Genomic DNA, 22,346 nt, shown 5'->3' with positions numbered 1-22,346 from the left:
AAATATGCTAAGAAGGCATACATATTTCAAGAAAAAACAGCCTGCATCTCAGCTCTGTGAAATGGGTGAAAAAGCGTATTATTAGTGTGACGTTTTTCTCCTTAATTACACTTTTTTTTTTGCTTCTTTTTCTATTTCTATTGGTGTTATTTTTTCCAAATATTTCAACATTTACATTTTCTTGGACTGTTCTGACAATATTTCCACCATATTTTGACTTTATTCTCGTAATCATAACTTGTTCCCAGCCTAATTTTGCCAAAATTGCAACTTTATTCTTTGTTTTGTTTGTTTCACATAATTGACGACCTCAGAAAATAACATATATTGTCTTAAATATTTCACTTTTCATTTATTTATTATTTATTTCAATAATGATAGTTTTTTTCCTCATAATATTACAACTTTATTCTTGTAAAATTGCAACTTTTTTCTTGTTTATTCTCCAAATATTTCTTAAAAGTATCGTAAAATTACTGCTGTTTTTTTCCATTTTTGCTGGTTTTCTTGATTAATTGTATTTTCAGAATGTGCCACAGGCCAATCAAAAAGCATCCGCGAGCCTCAAATGGGCCCCGGACCGCACTTTGGACACCGGTGCTCTACCATAAACGGTCTCCAAAGGCGATTCAGAGAATTTGGCAGCACATTCACGTGTGGTTTCGACCTCGGTGATGGAGACGGCCCTCCCTACAACGCGGTATCAACGCACTGATACCACCAAGGCGTCCCAATCTCCCAGTTGTTCCCACACCCACACATGCCCCCAATTACCCTGCGAGCTCCACATGTGCAACATCATTAATAAGAGCCACTAATAATGGTGGGCGAGCCCCATTGGCCGTGAGTGAGCTTTGTGACTAATTACAGTAATTGCATTGGAGTCATACTCATTAAATATGAAAATTGTGTGCTGTGTGAAATGAATGGCTTTTCATAGATCAACCTTGTATGGACGGGCCAGAAATAAATGAAGGGAGAGCTTTCTCGTTGTCCAGTTAACCACCGCGCGCCACCTTTTTCCCTCTGTGTGTTTGCAATGTTTACTATAACTTCCTTTATTTTCATGAACATGCTTGCCCATGAAATGTGGAAACGCGTAAAAAATGAACTGTTATATTGCTTGAGTATATTTTTCCAATGAAGTTAAACAGGGTTTAACCTGCTACAAATGGGTGGGATATTTTGGTTGGGTCAAAATGCCAATATAAGAATGGCTGCTTGTCCATCAAATGTACATTTTAGTGACATTTAAGTTTCCCATGGTGCTATGTTAAAGACTGAAGCCTATGTTTCTTCCACTTTCATACATCCTGTCATGTAGAGAAGGTGTTTTCTTCCAATATATCAATTATAATATTTATAGCATGATTATTCATTTAAATAAATGAATAATAAATCATATATATATATAGACCTGGTTTCGATTCTCCCTTGGGCATTTCTGTGTGGAGTTTGCATGTTCTCCCCGTGTGCGCGTGGGTTTTCTCCGGGTACTCCGGCTTCCTCCCACATTCTCAAAAACATGCAGGTGAGGTTAATTGGCGACTCTAAATTGTCCATAGGTATGAATGTGAGTGTGAATGGTTGTTTGTCTATACGTGCCCTGCGATTGGCTGGCGACCAGTCCAGGGTGTACCACCTGTCGCCCAAAGTCAGCTGGGATAGGCTCCAGCATGCCCCCGTGACCCTAATGAGGATGAAGCGGTATAGAAAATGGATGGATGGACTGTATATAAATACTAATAATTTCATAATTAATTTATGTAATTTATTTATTTATTTAAAGGTCTGACGGTACTGAGGTATACTGAGGTACTGGAGTGATTTATAATATATCCAAGCTAATATACAACAACAGACAAACAGCACAAAATTATACAAAATATGTGAAATGGTGGTTTCAACAATGAAAAAAAAGAAAATAAGTAAAATAAAGTCACGTTTCAATAGACAAACCTCAAATGACTGACATATCGAAAATGTCAGTATTTTGATTTTAGAGTCGAAGAACTGGTATCCAAGAATCGATATATCAGTATGATCCGCACATCGCTAGTCTTGCTTCATCGCCACTAACCAGGAAGTAGTCTGCTGTCCTAAGTTTTGTACTTCCCTACTGCCATTTGCGCCTTATATTGCCAAAAAAAGTATGAAGTATGTTCCATCTGAGCTGAGCTGATACAATTAGGGTGACGTAAAATAGGTTTGGGCCCCTCATTGGTTGAGGAAATTCGCCATTGGCGTCATTAAAGGATATGACACACACGCTAACGTTAGCTTACCCTGTAATATTGTCCTCCACAGTCTCCACTTTGCTGCTCCACTCGATGTTCTTGCTGCTCTCGGTGTTCTCTCGAGTCATTTTTTTTTCTAAAAAAAATGTTTCTCGAAAAAGACTTCTTTCCCACGAACAAGACACAATAAGTAAATACAGAAAATGCATATTCTCCTCCTTTGACCTAGTTCTGACTGATACGTTCAATGTAGCTTGGTTTTTGCAGTCTCTCCCTAAAAGTAGACGTTTTTAAAAAAACAACAATAAAAGCAAATAAAATACGACTAAGATGCTCCACTATTCAGTTTTTTTTTACTCTCTTTGCACTTTATGCATGCGGTCAATCACCGTTTCCACCTACAGATGGCGCCCCATTCATTGTAAAAGGCCTCTTCTCTTCACGGCGCGCTGTCCATCAACCATGCCGACTGACTTCAACGCACCCTTACCTGCCCTTGAGCCTGCAGAGGAGGAGGGAGTGTTAAAAAAAAGTAAATTCAGCATGTATGTTTTCGCCATAAATCATGACCTCCTTGCATTTACACAGGAGGCACATTGATGCTCACCTACTGTTTCTCCTTCGCTCACCTACTGGAACTGTCCAACGACAACGCCACTCCCTGGAAGCGTGAGTGACACTTTACAACCTATTCTCAGTGGAGCCTCAGTCCGGGACGCTTGAATAATGCCCACTGAAGACAAGGAAGGAAGGCATCTTGACAGCACAAGGTTGCCATCATAGATTTTTTGTGTGTTTTAAAATGGTGGGTCAGTGCACACACATGCAAGCAGGGAAGTCACTCTGAGGACAGTGGGTCACGTCCCAATTCCCTTATTTCCCCTCCTAGTGTCCTGTACTGCAAGCCTTAAAGGGTCCCTGACATGATTTATCCACTTTGCTTCAATATGTTATATATTGTTTGTAATTATGTTGTACATTGTTACATTTTTGAAAGCGAACGGTAAATTGGCAAGAGTTACATTTATAGTTCATGGCGCCACCCATGACGAGCTAGCTCTTGCTGTTCAGTCTCATTTCCGCAAGTGACGTCATGGGGGTGACACCTCTCAGCTAAAGCAGAGTACACAAACACTTCTCAAGGCAGACTGTCGACTTGGTTCAGTATTTTTTTCATCAAAATTGTAGTCATGCCAAAATGTTGTGTTGCTGCTGGATGTTTGCATATCCCAGTGATACTGTAAACAACATACAATGGAGGGGCAGCAGCGCTCATTCTCCAACAGACTCCTCCAGCTCCGTTTCCACAGTGAACGCTACTGTAACCAAGCAATTTCCCTTGTGGATCAATAAAGTCTGTCTAGGTTTAAGTCTAATTCTAAATCTTTGCTTTAATCATTGTAAACATCCTCTGTCTCGTATTTACCGTTTGCTTTCAAAAATTGAACTAAGTAGAACATAATTACAAACAATATATAGCATATTTAAGCAAAGTTGCCAAATCATGTCAGGGACCCTTTGAAGGTGCTTAAAATTCACTCACGCATTTGATGACAAAAAATGTCAGCTCTACTGTTTTTTTTTTATGAAAAAAATAATTCCCATTTCAAGTAGAATTTGCTTAGTATTATAATTATTATCATTATAATTATTATTCAGCCCTGGCTCGGGGCAGCGACTCCCCAGTCCGCACCCTCCACTCCCTCCATATTGGCTGAAGTTGAAAGGCCAGTAAATGAAATGACTTCCACAGGATTGCACCACAAAAGACGTGAAGGGAGTGTGTCACATGTGTGCATTCAGCTGGCGTTGTCGCCCACACAAGGTCAAGAAGGACGATGTGGAGACAGCTCAGCGACCGTCAGTCTGGCCCAATGGATGCCGTTACACCCCAAAGGCACTCACTGGCTGCAAAAGTACAAGTGTGTGTACGCACACACGGGCGCATGTGATTGGTCATCCTTCGTGCCGTGCAATAATAAACATATTGTTGCGTTAATACCGCTAATAATACAGTCTGTGTACTGGATCGCACTATTAGAGGCGATATTTCTCAGTTCTTGTCTACATGTATTTTCACTATTATCAGCGTGAACCGAGGGAATGAGTTGCATTGTTGACTTGATTTTGCTCAAACTATTGTCTTAAACAAACGGGAATAATCGTATTATTTTGTCGATATTGTTTCATTGGTATACAGTATTAAATATTGTTAAATGGAAGGACAACAGCAATGCTGTCTGCAAGAAGGGCATGAGCAGAGGAAGGGCATGAGCACCCACCCACTCCGTCGGACAACAGAGGGGCAGCGGAGCTCATTCTCCAACAGACTCCTCCAGTTCCGTTCCCACAGTGAGCACTACAGGACTTCATTCATCGCACACGCCATCCAGCTCTACAATACCTCACCTGCCTGTAAGACAATTCACATTATTGCGCTGTACTGTCTGCCCCCCCCTTGTATAAAGTCTGCATTTACATGCATTTACCATATTTCTACACACTATTTGTAAATATGCAAATCATGTCCATCTTATATTCCTTGTATTTATCTTATATTCTTTTTATTGTATTATATTTTATTCATATTGCATTGCATTTTATTTAAGAGTGTTTGACTTTTTCTTCTGCAGTTGAGCTACTGTAACCAAGCAATTCTCTTGTGGATCAGTGAAGTCTAAATTGTTCATAAGTAAGCGTATTGTTACAAATGCATATCTATTTTTTTGCCTGTGTTTTCTTCGTATTATAAACCACAAAAAACAAATTAAAGGCAAAAATCCCCAAATCATTCAATGATCTTGGACAATGTCCAAGTAAATAGTATCAGTAGTAATAGTATCAATCGCCCACCTCTATTGTGCAGCCCACTTATGATGTTGATGGCGGACGTTGTTGCAAAGCCCATTTTACATTATAGAATGTTCAGTATTTGTCCAGTTGGCAGAGCTCCAGGCTTTATTTTAAGATGTGTAGCGAAGCCTCTCTCTTTTTTTCACCAAGTGGTGGGTGTATGTGAGGGGGCGGGGTCTCTCAAAAGCGGAGCAAACAAGTGGGAGACAATACATTTGTCTGCTCATATGCTAGGCTCTAAGGCAGGGGTGTCCAAACTTTTTCCACAGAGGTCTGCATACTAAAAACATCCAAGGATGCAGGGCAGCCACTTTAATATTTATATATATACTGTATACATATAATATATATTATGTATATGTTAGGGCTGTCAGATTATTAAAACATTTAATCAAATCAATCACAGTTTTCAAATTAATTAACCACGATTAATCACCATTTGTCACTACACGTGAAATATGGGCATTTTTGCTGTATTTTATGAAGCGAAAGATAAATGACAGCACACAGTGATATATATTTGAATGTATGAAAAGCGCCAAATGAACTGAAAGTTTCAATCAAGCTAAAAGATACCACACATGTCTGAAAATGTGTTTGCCTACCGCCAGCCTCGTTAAAAGTAGCAGAATCACACTTTAACCGCGTCATTGCGAGCCGTGAAGGGTTGCGTTCAAAGACACCACGTAACTCAAAGGCAAACATTTTGAGTGTAGACGTATTTTCTGGGATTTCCGAGCATACTTAAATGCAGCAAATTGTACTTCCGCAGTAAGAGTAAAGATAGGGAGAGATGAGAATATCCACTTACTGTTTTTTGTCGTTGTGTTTATTTAAACCACACATACGCGCATAATAAAGAGGTTCTTGACATTTTCGGAGTGCCCATGAATGTATCTCGCAGTAGTGACAATGAGGAAGTGTCGTTCCCAGGACAAGCGGACTAGAGATGTGTTTGAGAGTTGGAGATAAATATCTGGTGTTGGAACTGCACTGCTGTTGATATTTCAGGTCACAAAAAAGTTCTTAAAGAGCGGCCGTGTGCCGTCATGACGGAGAGACGTGGCTTGACATGATGCGCATGCGTTAATGACGGCAACAATTGTAAGGCAGTTTATGAAATAAATTAGTTACCGCCTTTAACGCACTATTTTTGACAGCTCTAAAATATATGTACATATATACTGTAGGTATATATACTTAAAGACAAAGCTTTGTGGCACAGCATTATTAGTGATTCGTATTAATTTATATATATTAAATTAATATTTAAAAACTAAAATTACATATATTTTAATATAAATATTGTAAAATATAATATATATATAAAAAATAAATCAATTTGAGGACATAATTAAAAAGTCACATTTGCAGGACAAATGGACTAGATGGACAATATTTACGTCTAATCGGCGACAAAATACAACACAAGACTGAGAAACAAAAGTGGAACTATTGATATGCTGCTAAGAAAAGAACTCCCATGTTGGCACTTCTTTTCGTTTTTGTTGTTGATATATTTGATAAAAAAAAAATGTTTAAAAAAAGTCACATTTGCATAACAGGGAACCTTTAAAACAATAAAAAGCCATTGCAGCCATTACATAAAGATGTGATTTTATTGACACTGTATACTCAGTGCATCATTAGATCTAAATCAATCCAAAAAAAAGGGGGGGGGGGGTCATATTTACATATGGATACAGTGGAGAATGAACACAATAAAGAAAAGCACATTGCAAACCATCTGTGGCTCTTTGCTGCTACAGTATAGGAGTGCATACAGTAGTTACACAGCAGTGTAGCTTTATCATCAACACCTTCACTTCTTATATGACAATTGGTAACATATTGCTTTTAGAGAGGGGGAGGAAACCTCCTGGGTAATCTCACTCACACACACCCACACAAACGCGCACATGCACGCACCGCAGGGTCCCTTATACGGGACGGGCCAGGACGTGGAGGAGGTTCCTCTATGTTTTATGTAAATCATGATGAGCGCGGCAAGATAAGTCCACAAATGGAACAGCAGCAGCAGCAGCAGCAGCAGCAGCAGAATAAGCAGCTTTCTCCTCCGAGGAATGTGCTCCCCAATCGCGCCGGCTTCATCTACATTTTTTTTTTTTAATACGCCAGCCAGTGATGTCACTTTATTTCTGTGCCACCGATTCCCAGGAGGAGCCTCCCGTGGCCCGCTTCCAAACCCAGTGTACTTCTCAAAATATGAATTGGAGGTATGGGGTGTGCCAGGTACGGTATAGAAGGCTACAATTCACTCCCAATGTGTCAAGTAGCCAGACGGCCTTTAATGGACGCGGCCATAAAGCACAGTACAAGCATGTTTGTACACAAAAACAGCAACAAAGATGGCCGTCGTCTTCTGCTTTGCATAGCCCAGTGATCCCTCGCTTATGGATCTATTACGGACGCCCGTGAAATTGCCTTTGGAAAGGTTTAGACAAAGCCTCCGCCGCCGCCATCCGAAATAAAACCACCCCTGTCCCCGAGGTGGAGTCAAAGCCGAATTTAATTGCTCCATTTCTATTGAGAATTTCAGCACGGGAGACGATTAGAATTAATTGGATGATACTAGAACCGCTTTAGAAGGCTTCTTTATTTTCTTAACATCCATTTGAGAACAAAGTTATGAAACCGTTCTCTTGGATGAGGGCCTTCTTCCGACGTGGTCAAGATCGAGGCTGATGTTCCACATTGAAGGCAGGGAGGTCCGAGCTTTTCCACCGGGGGACAGTGACTGAAGAATGACAGGATGCAAGGGCCACTTGGATATTTTGTGACACGCTAAGAAGTTACACTTTACTCCCATCATAGCTTCACTTTATTCTCGGAACATAGCTTTTTTGCAACCTCATTTTCCAAAAATTACGACTTTATTCCTCTTTTTTTTTTTTAGTATCACGGCCACGTTTCTTGAGATTTCGAGAAAAAAGTTGTACATTTACGAGAATAAAGCCGCAAATTTACAGGACAAAAAAGTCATAAATTTACGAGAAAAAAGGTGTAATATTACAAGAAAAAAAAGTCGTTAAATTTATGAGAAAAAAAGTCCAAAATTTACAAGAATAAAGTCATAAATTTGGGAGGAAACATCATAAATTTACGAGAATAAAGTTTGAAATTTACTAGAAAAAAGTCATGAATTTACGAGAAAGAAGTTGTAATGTTACGAGAATAAAGTCGTAACTTTACGAGAAAGTATTAGGTAGTATTATTAATAATCCGAGATTTCAAGAATAAAGTTGTAAATTTACAAGAAAGAAGTCGTAAATTAACGAGAAAAAAAGTTGTAAATTAACGAGAATATGGTCGTAAATTTATGAGAAATTTACAAGAAAAAAAGTTGTCATAGTACAAGGATAAAGTTGTACAATAATGTAAAAAAAGTCATACATTTACGAGAATAAGATTTTAAATTTACCAGAGAGTTTTAGGGATTAAGGCCACATTGAAAAAAAACATATCTGGGATTTTGAGAATAGTCATTAATTTACGAGAATAAAGTCGGAATATCATGAGAAAAAAAAGTTGTTTATTTCTGAGAAAAAAGTCGTAGATTCACGAGAATAAAGTCATAAATTCATGAGAAAGAAGTCGTAAATTTATGAGTAAAAATTTGTAATTTACGAGAATAAATTTGCAAATTTATGAGAAAAAAAGTTGTAAATTTACAACTTTTTTTTGGAAATCTGAGATTATTTTGTTTCATTGCGGCCCTCATGTACCGTCGTACTCATGATATTACGACTTAAACAAAAATAAAGTTTTTCTTGACTATTTCAACCTTAAGCTAAAAGCTAAAAGCTAAAAGCTAAAATGACGTTATGTTTCCTCACGGTATCATGACTTTAATCTTGTAGAATTACGACTTTTTCCTCATTAGATTACAACTTTTTTCTTTTAACACTTTGACTTTATTCTTGTAAAACACTGATGATTTGTCCTTTTTTGCTGATGTTGTTGATTTCTTGTTAAATTATATTTTTAAATGGCCTCCGGCCGGCATTTTGGACACCCCTGATTTAAGGATACAGTCATGTGACTAAATTAGGACGTCTCCTGATATTAGCAGCGCCCCCTGTGGGTTGTGGTAGCAAACATGCAATACAAATATCCTCGAATGCTCCGTGACTTAAGGACAACTAGATGCCAAGTGTCAAAGGCGTCGCGCTCGATGGCAGCCATGTTTTTCAACCAATCTGGCTCACATTTGACACACGTGTGCCTTTCAGTCCGCTAAAGGCGTGCACCACATTTGGTGGTGATTCATCCAAGCACCCCAAAGTTACAGCGGACCACGATTGCGTGTCTTCCAAAGCATTTTGGCCTCAGCCCATAGGGGGCGCCACTAATTGAGTCATCGACAGGCACAGACGTGCACTGACTACATGTTTGTTTGACCGCACATGGAAAGGAATTTTTATGGAAGCCCGATTCCTCCACTGGAAGGACAAAAATATCCCAATGGTAAATGGAAATGATGAGATAGAAGGAGCGCATGTGCCGAGTGCTACGTCAACAAAGGCTGCGGTGAAGAAGGCGGCACATGCGCTCCTTCTATCTCATCATTAGGACTTTTTATCTCATCATGTTTACTTTTATCTCATAATTAGGACTTTTTATCTCCTATTTTGGACTTTTTAGCTCCTAATTATGCCTTTTTTAACTCCTAATTTGGATTTTTTCTTTCATAATTATGACTTTATCTCATAATTGACTTTTTATCTCATAATTAAAATTTTTTATCTCATAATTTTTACTTTTTAACTCATAATTCTGACTTTTTATCTTGTAATTCTGACTTTTATCTCATAATTTTGAATTTTGATGTCATAATTATGAGTTTGTATCTCATAATTATGACTGTTTATCTCATAAGTATGATGTTATCTCATAAATATGACTGTTTAATCTCATAATTGTCTTCATTTCATTGCGACTTATCATTGGGATATTTTTTTTCTTTTCATTTTCATTCATGTAGCACGAATGCTCCTGCAATGTTTCAAACTGGACTTTGGCATGAAGCCCGCAGGAAGAGCGCGTTAACAAAAGAAGCGAGCGTACGGTACGAACACAACGTGATACGACAATCCACATGATATTTATTGCAGAGGTCACATTCGCAGGGCCTGTTAGGATTACAGTATCATGGCTAGAAAAGGCGGTTCCTGTTCCTGTTCATTGTTGTCATATATTATTATTATTATTGCACATTTACGGGGTGCTTATAGTGCAAACCGATCTCCGGCCAAACCACCTTCTGCCAGCACCGAGCCCGACCAGAATTGACGACGCTACGACGAGGTAAATATTTAGAAGACTGGCCAGACAACATACAGCACAAGTATTATATACACACAGTAGTAGTGGACTATTGTTGAGATTAGAAAGTATAAAATGACAGCATGTGGCTACGGCGCTGTTAGGACATTTATCGTCAAATGAAAGAGAAGCTGGCCTGTGGTTACATAACAAGGCCCCCCCTGCCTCGTTTCTGTACATTTCATATACATCATCGTGTTGGTATCCGCCTCACAGCTGTCAAAATGTCTTCCAAGCTCCCAACCAGTTGGCACATCAGCATCTATACAGTATATATTCATAATGAAACATGTCCCTGGCCTCCTATTGGCTGGTGCAGCTGTCTGTCAGACCTGTACCATGCAGTGTCAAGCCTTGGCCTCCAGCATCTCCAGGAAGAGTTTGTGCATGGGGACTTTGCCCTGCATTTTGATGCTGTAGAAATGCTGCACCGCTTTAGTGGCCGTCTGACGGAGCAGAGGCAGCGTCATGAGCAGCTTGCCCGCCCGCCGGGGGTCCTCCGGGTGCTGGGAGGCCTCAAAGTCCTGCAGGGCCTCGTGGAGGGAATCCTGGAGCCTCTGGACGGCTTCGATGTTCTCTATGTGCATGGAGTCTGGAGGAGAGTGGGACAGAGGTGAGGTCATGGAGCATTAACATGTGGACGCCTCCAATCATAACACTGGGAAACGTTTCAAGCATGCCGGAACCTCCGCTGTACCGGCCGCTACTCTTCTTAAACTTTCAACGCTGCGGCTTAAACGTCGGCTAACTGCGGCTAATTTATCACCATGTTCTAATCTCGTGACGCCTCCCATACATCACAATTGCTACAAATCACTTAAATACTGTGCCGCTTGCCGGTCCGCGAGGAAGCGGTAGCTCTTTCTTTTGCAGGAGCCAATCACGAGCTACAAGGGAACTCACGACCAGCTTGTCAATGGCAGGAGGTCATTACTCAATATAACGTCTGACTCACGGTGTCATCTTCCATCGAAGGCTAAAATCATCACACTGCAACTTAACCCTCAAAGGTATACCTAACAAACATACAAACATGTGCCAATATGACTTTGAAGTAAAAAAACAACCCATGATGCATTATTCCCAGCAGAGCAGTTCATTGGCCAACGGCTCCCACCATTACTGTAAACTGAGCTTTAAACTAAGTTAACTTTGGTATCATTTAGGGATGTCCGATAACGATCAACCGATATACACGACTGACTGATGTTATTTTTATTATTAAATGACATATTGGATCATTTAGCCTTCTCGGTACATTGTGCTACCATGCTAGGTGTTTGCATACTAATGTTAGCAAGTTAGCATCGCTAGCATGCTAACACTAGCATAGTAGCATTTTTAGCCATTTTCATAGGTAAACACTTATATAAACACTTAGCATTATTATACTATGTGCTAGCATGCTAACGTTCGCATGTTAGCATTGCGAACTTGTTAACATTAGTAATAGTAATATTTTAGCCATTTTCATAGCTAGACACTTGTATAAACACTGACCACTATTATGCTAGGTGTTAGCATGCTAATGTTAGCATTGCTAACATGAGCAATCTAAATATGTAGATACAATAAATGTAGGTGTAATATTTATGGTGTGAATCACAATATAGCGCTTGGCAGAGGTCCGCTTTTCTACGGTTACATTTTTTTGCTCATTTTTGGTATTTTTAATCACCTGAAGCTATTAAGACGCAACAAACAGCATTTTATATATAGACAAGACACTGTGGAATCTGGATTTGTTGGATCTTTAAAGCTATGGCGCTAGATCCAGAAGAAAACCACCATTACGGAAAATGACATTTTTGTGAATAACTACTGAACTAATATTGATATCATTATGAATCCAATTGCTAATGGTATGTTTTCATGGTCAAGGAACCTAAATGTGTAGTTGAAATAAATGTTGGACTAACATTTATGCTGTAAATCGTAATATGGGGGAACTATGGCGCGTGGCGGAGGTCTGCTTTTCCAGTTTTTCCAATATTTCACCTTTCATTCTGTGTGTGTTACTGTGGACATGACGCACTCATAAAAAGCCACCCGTGATATGAATCACTTCTATTTACTCCTTGTTTTTAATAAGTCTCCACAGGTTTTATTTTAGCGTAGCACACAAGGGGGACAAGCGCTCTTTCTTATGGAAATGAAGGCCATTGCTGCCATCATTCAGCTGAAGGATATCCTAGCGAGCGTAATGCAGCCATCTGAATTCATTAGCAAAAAGGGAGGAGGGGGAAGCAGAGTGTTATACGTGGTCCATATTAGCAATAGAAATGAATCTTTGGGCTGGTATATTTATTCATACGGTCCCTTCTTCCTCCCTGGAGGCTGCGGCATGCAAAGGCATTTATTCAAGGAGCTTCATTAGCCGCTACCACGAAGGGAAAAACATCATCATCAAAATTGCAATCTTGCAAAGGCAGCGAGCAGGAGTTCACGTTAGCATCGATACTGCAGATGGACCGCGCAGTATCGCAAACTTCACAATAAAAAGCATACGGAATAAACACGGAATATTTCCATGTCATACTTCCATTTTTCCAAGAGGGAATCATGCAGATGGTCAGTTCCAGGGTCAAACTGTGGCCTTCATGATGCGATTATTAACTGTACAGACAACATTTTAAGTAGGGCTGTGGAAAAGGCGCTGACCTTCTTTTGCGTAATGAACGCGTACGCATCATGGCACGCCACGCCTCCCTGTTGTGACGGCAGACGCAGGCACAGTCACTCGCTCTTTTCTAACTTTATTCTGACCAGAAGACACCAACAGCAGCGCGATGCCAACCCTATTTATGTATCTCCAACTCCCAAACATGCGTCTCGTCCGTTCAACTTCCTCATTGTCACTGGACGACTGCGAGACGCATTCACGGACACTCCGAACATCACGTCTTTATGATGTGTGTGCAGTAGGTGTGGTCTAAACAAACAAGACAAAGAAAAACAACAAGTGGATCCAGTCGTCCCTCGTTCATAGCGGTTAATTGGTTAAATAATTATTATATACTGCAGGAGTCAATGTTAAGAAATGGAATATTTTCGCAGTTAGAGGGTAGAAAAACTGTTTATGACTTTCAAGATTCAAGATTCAAGATTCAAGAGAGTTTTATTGTCATATGCATAGTAAAACAGCAGTTCTACTATGCCATGAAAATCTTATTCTGTTCATTCTCCCAAGAAAAGAAAGAAAACACAAGAAAAAGAATAAGAACATAAGAAACATAAACACATAAACATATATACCAATAAATTAAGCAACAACAACAGAAGAGACATTAATACAAGTAAATAATACAAATAAATAAATAAATAAGTTTTAACATTACTAGAGCCCTGTAGACATGTAAGAACACGCCTGTCGTTACCTTTATACTCCTGTTGTTCATTCTTTGCATCACACAGCGCAACTCTTTGGCTGCAGGGACTCAAGACGGCCGCTAGCTAGCAAGCTCGCGAGCTAAAAAACGGGCCACATAGCGAGCTAACCAGTCAGCCTCAAATCTATTTCTTCTAAATTTAAGAAGCAAAAAATGTACCACTTCCACACGGAATGGGAGAACCTCTTTTCACTCTATCATGTCGGACAGGGCATGGCCGACTTCATGACCTCATGTAACGCAGTGGGTTCTCACTTATTTTCTGCCATGGCCCACCGAGGAGGCATAAATGTTTTCAGGCCCCCCTGATTGGAAATACTATTGAGAAATTGGTAATAATTGCTAATGATGGACGATGATCCACCACCAGCCATTCAGGTGTTCACTGGCAAACGTCCCAGTGTGTCTTCTTGAGGAGGGGGCCCTCCTCCTGAATCATGACAGCCAAGTGGGTTACTGTTTCCTTTGCGATCCTTAACCACATCCTCCCGTGTAATTCTGGGCTGGGCTAGCAAACTTTGTTACGGTGACAGGTGTCGTATCCCTGAATGACCCCGCCTCTTGCCCCAAGTCAGCCGGGGTAGGCTCCAGCTTACCCGTGACCCTAATGAGGACAAGCAGAACAGGCGGCCGGATCGCTAAATGTGCTAAAGATCAAACATGGCTGCCGACTGAAGGCGTCTAAGACATGTAAATGAGGTAGAAGAAGAAGCAAAAAAAGGGAAAGAACAGTACAAGGCTAATTATGTTCCTAACTGACTGATTAAGTCTCTTTTACCAGTCGCCTTCTGTGTAAATTGCGTTTCTATCTTGGGAAATTAACTAGGCTATGTGGACCGCACATGTGTTGCTGCGCTCTTCATGTTAATACTCATCTGATCCCCTGTTTGCTGCCGCGTGCGTGCGTGTGTGCGTGCGTGCGTGCGTGCGTGTGTGCGTGGACCGGGAGGCTAGGGGCGGAATGCAAAAGTAACTTTGAAGAAACAATTTCCATGTAATCCGTCAGCAGGCCGCCGTCGATCCCGTCGATGCTCCGCTAATTACAAAATCAATGGCCATGAATTTCCACAGCTGTCACACCCACAGGACCCATACCCCCCACCCCCGAAAGCGTTCAAACGAGCCGACGCTGCCCCCTCGGCCTGTCTCCTCAACCGCAGCATCCTCTCTCACACTTCTCCCTTTCCCCCCTCTTTGCCCCGCAGAGAGTTTGTCATCACAGCGCCGCTCAACCTCTCGGCTCAGCGCTTTTTTTTTTCCAGTCAGGCAGGAGAAAAGGCAGCTATAGCGCCACAATTGATTAGTATGGGGTCGGGGTGGGGGCCTGGTGAAAAGCAAACTGTCGATACGAGCGCCAGCATCTTCACATCGGAACAAACGAGGCCCGTCGCTGCCTGACGCTCATTCCACTCCACTTAGCACATTTTATTGACAGCCCCTGTTTTCCTAATGAAATGCTAAATATATCTCAGCCGCCGTGGCAGCTACTGTTATGGAGATGGAAAGAACCAAAGCGCAATGTGACACATTACACACGCACACACGCACACGCACACACACACACACACACACACACACGCACACACACGCACACACACACACACACACACACACACACACACACGCACACACACGCACAGCGGGTGTTAAATTAAACGAGGCCCCACTGTCGACCTTTTTTGTCCCGTCTTATCTCGGTACCCTTCAGCGTGGCAGCGATCGGCCAGCGAGATATAAGAGACAATTTGGGTTTTTATTTCTTTGTTTGCTTTAATTAGACGCCAACTTTCTTGGGGGGGGGGGTATTTTTAAGGCTGCCAAAGATCAGTATCACAAAGCACAATAAAGGTTATTTCAGGGGAAAAGTCCTGTTTGCTTTGATTTCCATTTTGTTAGGTACACCTGCAGACACCCTTTTCCACATGTTTACAATGCTAAGGACCGGGGGGTGGGGGTGGGGTGGGGGTGTCCGGAATGCTCCATTCAGGGTTATTATGACTCTGTATTATTTGGTAAAACTTTCAAGTTTGACTTCATGGTAGTCATGAATGAAGAAATACGATCATTCATGAAGACGAATGAACACGCGCCAAAGATCCTCTATGACAGGAGTGCTCTGCTGTTTGTCAGTACTGACTGCAAAACAATAAATGCCTGTCAAAGATCTTCTGAGACAGGAGCACTCTGCTCTGCTGTTTTTAAGGACCTACAACAAAACGGTAGTCATAGATCCTCTATGACAGGAGTGCTCTGCTGTTTTTAAGGACCTACAACAAAACGGTAGTCATGGATCCTCTATGACAGGAGCGCTCCTGCTCTGCTGTTTTCAAGGACCTGCTACAAAAAATGCTCAACAAAGATCCTCTATATGACACGAGCGATCTGCTGTTTTTAAGGACATACTGCAAAAACACTCAACAAAGATCCTCTACATGATAGGAGCACTTTACTGTACTTACTGCAAAAAATAAACGCGAGTCAAAGATCTTGTAAAAGACAGGAGCACTCTGCTCTGCTGTTTTTAAGGACCTGCTACAAAAAATGCTCAACAAACATCCTCTATATGACACGAGCGATCTACTACAAAACGGCAGCCAAAGATCTTGTATGTGACAAGAGTGCTCTGTTGTTTTTAAGTAGGCTACCTACTTAAAAAAAAAAGAATAAACGCTAGTGGAAGATCTTCTATGCGACAGGAGCGCCCAGCTCTGCTGCTTATGTGGACGCACTACAAAAACGGTCATGGTGGATGTGACCGTGGTGCTCTGCTAAAACGCTAGTCAAAGATCTCGTATGTGACAGGAGTGCTCTGCTCTGTTGCTTGTAATGATTTATTATAAAAACATTTGTCAAAGACCCTCTTTATGACTTTGCTCTTTTTAAAGGCCGACTAAAAGAACTCCTCCCTTCATAACAGGAGTGCTCTGCTGTTTTTAAGCACCTCATTCACAAATGCTAGCCAAAGATCCTCCACTGTGTGTGACAGAAGGGCTGTGCCTAGAAACGGGTTGAGCTCACCTGAGTTGGCGAGCGCGATGGCTTTGAGCGTGACAAACTCCTCCTTGTCGACGCGCAGCTTCTTGTAGCGTCGCACCAGCGGCAGGATGGCGATGTGCAGGTCCAGCAGGCCCGAGCTCCTCGCCTGCTCCTCATCCACCGCGTAGTCCTCGGCGTAGACGATCTCGTCCTCGCAGGGCAGCGAGCGGAAGACGATGCTTAGCACCAGGATCTCCATCCAGGCGCTCTGGAGGAGGCTCATCTGGTCGGCCAGGGACAGCGTGGAGAAGCCTGAAGGAAAGCACTTGCATTAACAGCTGTGGCTGTAGGCAACCTCCTAATAGTATCACGAGCAGCGTTGTATAGCGCTACATGTGCTTTCAAATGTCGCAATGTAATTGCATGTGGTCAACTTCCTGTCTACTTTCTCATGCACTCCCGATCATTATTAAAGTTAAAAAATTGGTTTTGAAATTTTGGAATTAAATGAAGTCTTTGAAGTTGAAGTAAATAAACAGCTTGGTTATGTGATGTTTGTTTTTTAATAAAAAAATGAAAATATATACTTAAGAAAGAAAATAAAAAATATCGGTAAAAGGCAAAATAAAAAAAGGCACATCTTGAGCCACCCTGACCCATCATGTCGCCTGTAGGACATCGCGCATCAAACACCTAAAGAGGACCTGAACCACCACAATAGCCTTCACTCCTCCACGTTGAAAGGAATGCGGAGTGGGGGCGGAAGGCGGACGTGAGTATTGACCACCCGACTTGCCTAAACGGGAGGCAATATGTGCACTTAAAAGAGGCTCCTGCGACGTTTCTTATCAAGCAAATAGAGAAACGACGCGGCACACACAACCAGAGAGCGTTTGGAGGTGGGGGGGGCGGTCGGTTGCCATTGATTAGTAGATTGTAATCAGTCCACCAAATGCGAAAGGGGCATCGATCCCAGCCTATGATCTGACAAACAGACAGCTGATGGAGGACATCCGGTACACGTTTAGCTGAGTGGGGGGAGGAGGAGGACGGGTTGGGGCGGGGTGGGGGGGTGGGTATGAGGGTGTGGGACCACAAAGGGGATCACCGGATGTAAATACTGTACAGGCCGCATCAGGAATTCAACACTTTGGCCCCCAAAAGACAGTTTTACAGCGAAGCTTCCCAAGTATTTAGCGTAATCAGATGAGATCAATGCTTGCTAAGCCCAAGCGAGTTGCAAGTTTAAACAAGAGGACATTCATAAAGCTAATCAGAAAGGTTAAACAAATAAAACGTCTGACTTGGATCACCACGGAACATTCCAGTCAGCTGGATACAAACATCCATTTGCTAGTTTATGATTGTTGTGCCAAAAAGAGGAGTGTTGTGCGGGGATTATAGGCTGGGAGGCAACATTTTGCGTACACATGAGATCAGTTTTCCTTTTAATAAAAAAGACAATACACACAGAAAAGTTATTTTAATATAAAAATAAATAATAATACAAACTGGGAGATGCATGTTTTTATTGAACAACTAGTATTTCAATATTACAACATTTTTTGTTTACAAATAAAAAGTTGACATTTGGACAGCACCTACTGTATATGTCAATACGACACTATTTTTGTTGAGCCATAACAAACCGGTATATCTATATTGTTTGTTCAAAAACTGAAACACATAGAAAAGCAATTTTTGCATGAAGACAAAATAACCCCCCCCAACCCTCAGAGAGATACATGTTTTTTATTAGACTCCTGTATATTACAATATTTTGATCAAATGTTGCAATTAGGTATTTTTTTTATCTGAAAAGCATCATAAAGTATTTTTGGTATCATAAAATTGGAGATACATAAAAATGTTGTTGGATAGCAACATGCTTTTGTTATCTACAAAAAGACCAGAGTTTTTACCCTTTATTTAACCGAAAACATAGAAGGGTATACCTTTGTTATTTTATTTGCATAAAAAGAAGATGTTTTTATTAGATAGCAACAGTAGTGTGTGTTGGTTACAAATAAAGTATTCATAAAATGATGGACAGCATCGATGGTGTTGTGTTTACATATACTGTATAATATAGTCATAATTACATGTAAAAAAAGAAATATATACTTTTATATATAATGATATATATAATTGTGGTTATCATCTTTCTTTGCTGATTGGCTAGGAGAAATCACATGGTTTTACTGCCTTTACAGGGAGGCGAGTGGTGTCAATTTCGACTTGTCTCGCCCCATAAAAGGCATGCGCGCTAGTAAGTACGCTCATGCATTTATCGTAGAAGCAATGCACTATTTTAAGGCTGCATACTTACAGGACAGTACAGTACAGGCATTTGGTTGTGCAGCCGTCTTTTCTGCGTCCAAATGGAATGAGTAATTGTCTGTTGGGCACAATGAAGTGACTGCCAGTGAAGCGTCAAAGCCGCCGCTTGCAAGGCGACTAAAACAGACAGCAGTTCACTCTCTATTCATTTGCCATCATTACAGGCCTCCTAAGAGCCCTAATGGGCCTAATAAAAAGACAGAGGCAATAATGAGGCGAGAGGGCCTAGGGAGTCGGGGGGGAATCGGGGGGAGTAGGAAGTGAGTGAAGAGACACGGCGACTGTGAGGCGAATTAAAAGACAAACAACGCAATAATGTAAATATCTGCTTTTCAATTTGGTACAAACATCTGAAATTCCTGTCAAATATGATCAAACGTGCCCCCGATGAAGGACATGGACGCGGGGGGACTTTTACATGAACGACAGCGATGCACAGTAATGACTCTTATCAGCTCGTCGTTAAGGCCATTAGCGCACCGGGCTAGCGGTGTAATGGTGGGAGTGGACGCTTAAAGCAGAGGGACCCCTTTTGTCTTAATCGTGACTTGGTGACACGCCGCCAGCCACCCCCCCATGGACAAAATGTCCCCAGAGGGTTAGTGACATGGCTCCTTTACGAGCTGGATCAATAACCTCTACGTAGCCAATGAGAAGAACCACGTATACACAGAATATTGTGTTGTGTGGTTATATAAACATGGAACCGAGCAAAAGAAAGATTACACTCTCGTCTTTCATCAGAAAAAAAAGTTTGTTTCTACCTTTTGTGTTCTTTAGTAATGAGCAGTAGAACATACAGGAGGTACGTTTCAGGAAAATATCAGTTCCTGACGAGAAAAGGGAGAAAAACGGCTTTTTGTGAAGGGATACATTTCAAGCATAACTTTCACTTTGACACGAATTGTTTTGCGTGTGCGTGTGCACACGTGTGTGTGCGTGTGCAGAAAATGACCCCACAATGCATGCAATGCATGTAACCTTGTGCACGCGACACTCCTCCACGCTCTCTCGCTTCCTCCTCACCGTCGAGTGTGTTGATACATGCAAATGATCCATGCCGAGCACTTATCAACTGCACTCCTGCCACCTTGTGGCCGTTTGTATGGCTTGAAACTGCTTGAACAAGTGACATCTTTTACTGTGCACTTGCTTCATCACCTCTTTTTGCCTCTTGCGCAAAAAAATGTAAAAGACATATAAACACACAATTGTGATTGGGCGTTCGGGTTTATAAAACTGCAAAAAAATATAAAAACTCAGGAAAGACTTTTTCACACCACTGCAATTTTTTGGAAATTTACGTAGCAGAAAAGTCAAATAAAGTCAAAATGTGATGCAAGTAAAGTCATAACATAGAAGAAAAAGGAAACGGAAATGTTGAAATGTTTCCTTCTGACACGTTTGACACCATCACACCTCATAGTAGCACTTTAATATTACGACTTTAATATTTACTCTTGGCAATTTACGACTTTATTCTCAAAATCTCACTTCTTTTTCCCCAATGTGGCCCTCATAGTCCGACGTAGGTTTGCAATGTAAAACACGTCTGTCATTTGCTAAAAGGGCGCTTTGCTGTTTTCTAGCCTGAATATGAACTTATTTTTACACTCGCATGTTAAAATGAGCGCTTGCCTGTACTGTCTAAACTATTTTATAATGGCAACCAATCCAGCTTCACTCTGCTTCCTACGGGATTTCTAATGTGATGTGAGTGGTTTCTATATAAAAAACCAGCAAATAAAAGAGGCGCTCCAAAAGCAGCCCCCCTAATGAGCTGATTGGCTGTGATTGATTGGATCAATGAGCAGCATCTGCTCTGAGTCCAACATGTGTTTCATTTCACCTAAAAAAGTCTCAAGCATCTGTTTCAACTGATGAGCATTTGCATAACAGAGTCTTATTTAAAGAATTCGTCAACATGGATTGGGAGCAAATCCAGCAGCGTCGCCCCCCACCCCCCACCCCCCACCCGCCCTGAATAAATCAATTTTACCGCGGGCTCCGTGTAGTCTCCTTAAGTAAGAAAGAGGATTGCTTTCTTTAAGTCTGGGATTGAAATGGAATACATTGACATGGGGGCGGAGCCAAGCCCTCGCCTCTCCCGCCCCCGCCCGGCCAAATCAAAAGGTTTCAGCTGCTCTGTATTGATTAGATTTTAGAATATGGGACTAGCTTTTTCCTTGAGGTGCAGATCAGGAGCAGATAATAATTATCCTGTGTACAATCCTCCCACACTGTCATTTCTGCCTATTAAAAAAACGGGCTACTAGAAATAAATTCATCACAAACCGGCATTTATCCACCCGTGCTTTTTACACAGAACAGGATATTTCACACAGCGACAGGAGGAGAACTTGCTACCACCAGCTTCTTTCAGCCAAACAACCCAAAAAACTGCAACATTGTGCTAGCAGTCAATCCAGTATTTAGCCGCCTATGCCTTTTACACAGAAAAACAAACCAACTGCCTTTTAGCTCTCTGACAAACAAAGTCCAGGCTGGTACTGGTGGATGGTGGCTCTGTATTCATTTAGCGCTTTTAATTTGATGTTGTTCCTGTCTTAGTTTTACACTGCATAATAAATAAGATCCATTACATGTGTTGAAAAGTTTTCCCAGTGACTAGCTAGAGCACTGCTAATGCTAGCGTTGTTAATGCTGTTTACAGCCATTGTCATCTTCAGTCATGGCCACATTTACACAAGCCCCCAAATAGCTGTCCTCGGCTATGCCTGCCGGTAAATAGCAGCTCGTAACCCATTTTTACTTCTTATTATTTCGTGTTTTACTAGTTTGTGCTATAAATAAATCAAGTGGATTGGGTTGGTTGATGATGATAATAATGGGTGCGTTTCCCTCACCCACCTGGGATATGTTTGGCCCAGCCGATGATGACCACAAGCTCGCGGTCGGCCAAGTCACACAGCGTGGTCAAAGCCTTGATGTCGCTGTCGGGCATGGTGGGGTCGGGCATTGCGTAGATCTTCTCGGGCTCCACCACCAACAGATGGGACACGATCTTGGTCACTGAGTGAAGGAGACGCATGGAAGTGGATGACAAAACGATAAAATACATTACAATACAAACACACCTTCACTTTCATTATGATTTGTATGGGGGGGGGTGCAGGTCTGTTGCACTACACCATATTACTGAGTCTCCGTAGCGGTGAATAAAATAAATAAATGAGTAATATAC

At 41.4% G+C, this 22,346-nt stretch overlaps 1 protein-coding gene across 2 annotated transcripts in view; it reads right to left on the bottom strand.

Moving 5' to 3' along the window:
- Nucleotides 1-6,738: 6,738 nt before the first annotated feature.
- Nucleotides 6,739-22,346, bottom strand: part of esrrgb (estrogen-related receptor gamma b) — a 50,665-nt gene continuing 35,057 nt past the window's right edge. For both annotated transcript variants that reach the window (XM_054762580.1, XM_054762583.1), the window contains 3 exons: nucleotides 22,013-22,174; nucleotides 16,844-17,113; nucleotides 6,739-11,028 (listed from right to left, as the gene is read on the bottom strand). In XM_054762580.1, coding sequence (XP_054618555.1) covers nucleotides 10,784-11,028; nucleotides 16,844-17,113; nucleotides 22,013-22,174 — 677 coding nt within the window. In that variant the 3' untranslated portion in view covers nucleotides 6,739-10,783. The remainder of the gene's footprint in view (nucleotides 11,029-16,843; nucleotides 17,114-22,012; nucleotides 22,175-22,346) is intronic.

This window comes from Dunckerocampus dactyliophorus, chromosome 19, assembly GCF_027744805.1.
Source record: "Dunckerocampus dactyliophorus isolate RoL2022-P2 chromosome 19, RoL_Ddac_1.1, whole genome shotgun sequence".
Lineage (NCBI taxonomy): Eukaryota > Metazoa > Chordata > Actinopteri > Syngnathiformes > Syngnathidae > Dunckerocampus > Dunckerocampus dactyliophorus.
The sequence above is the reverse complement of the archived record's forward strand: the minus strand, read 5'-3'. Positions and strand labels throughout refer to the sequence as shown.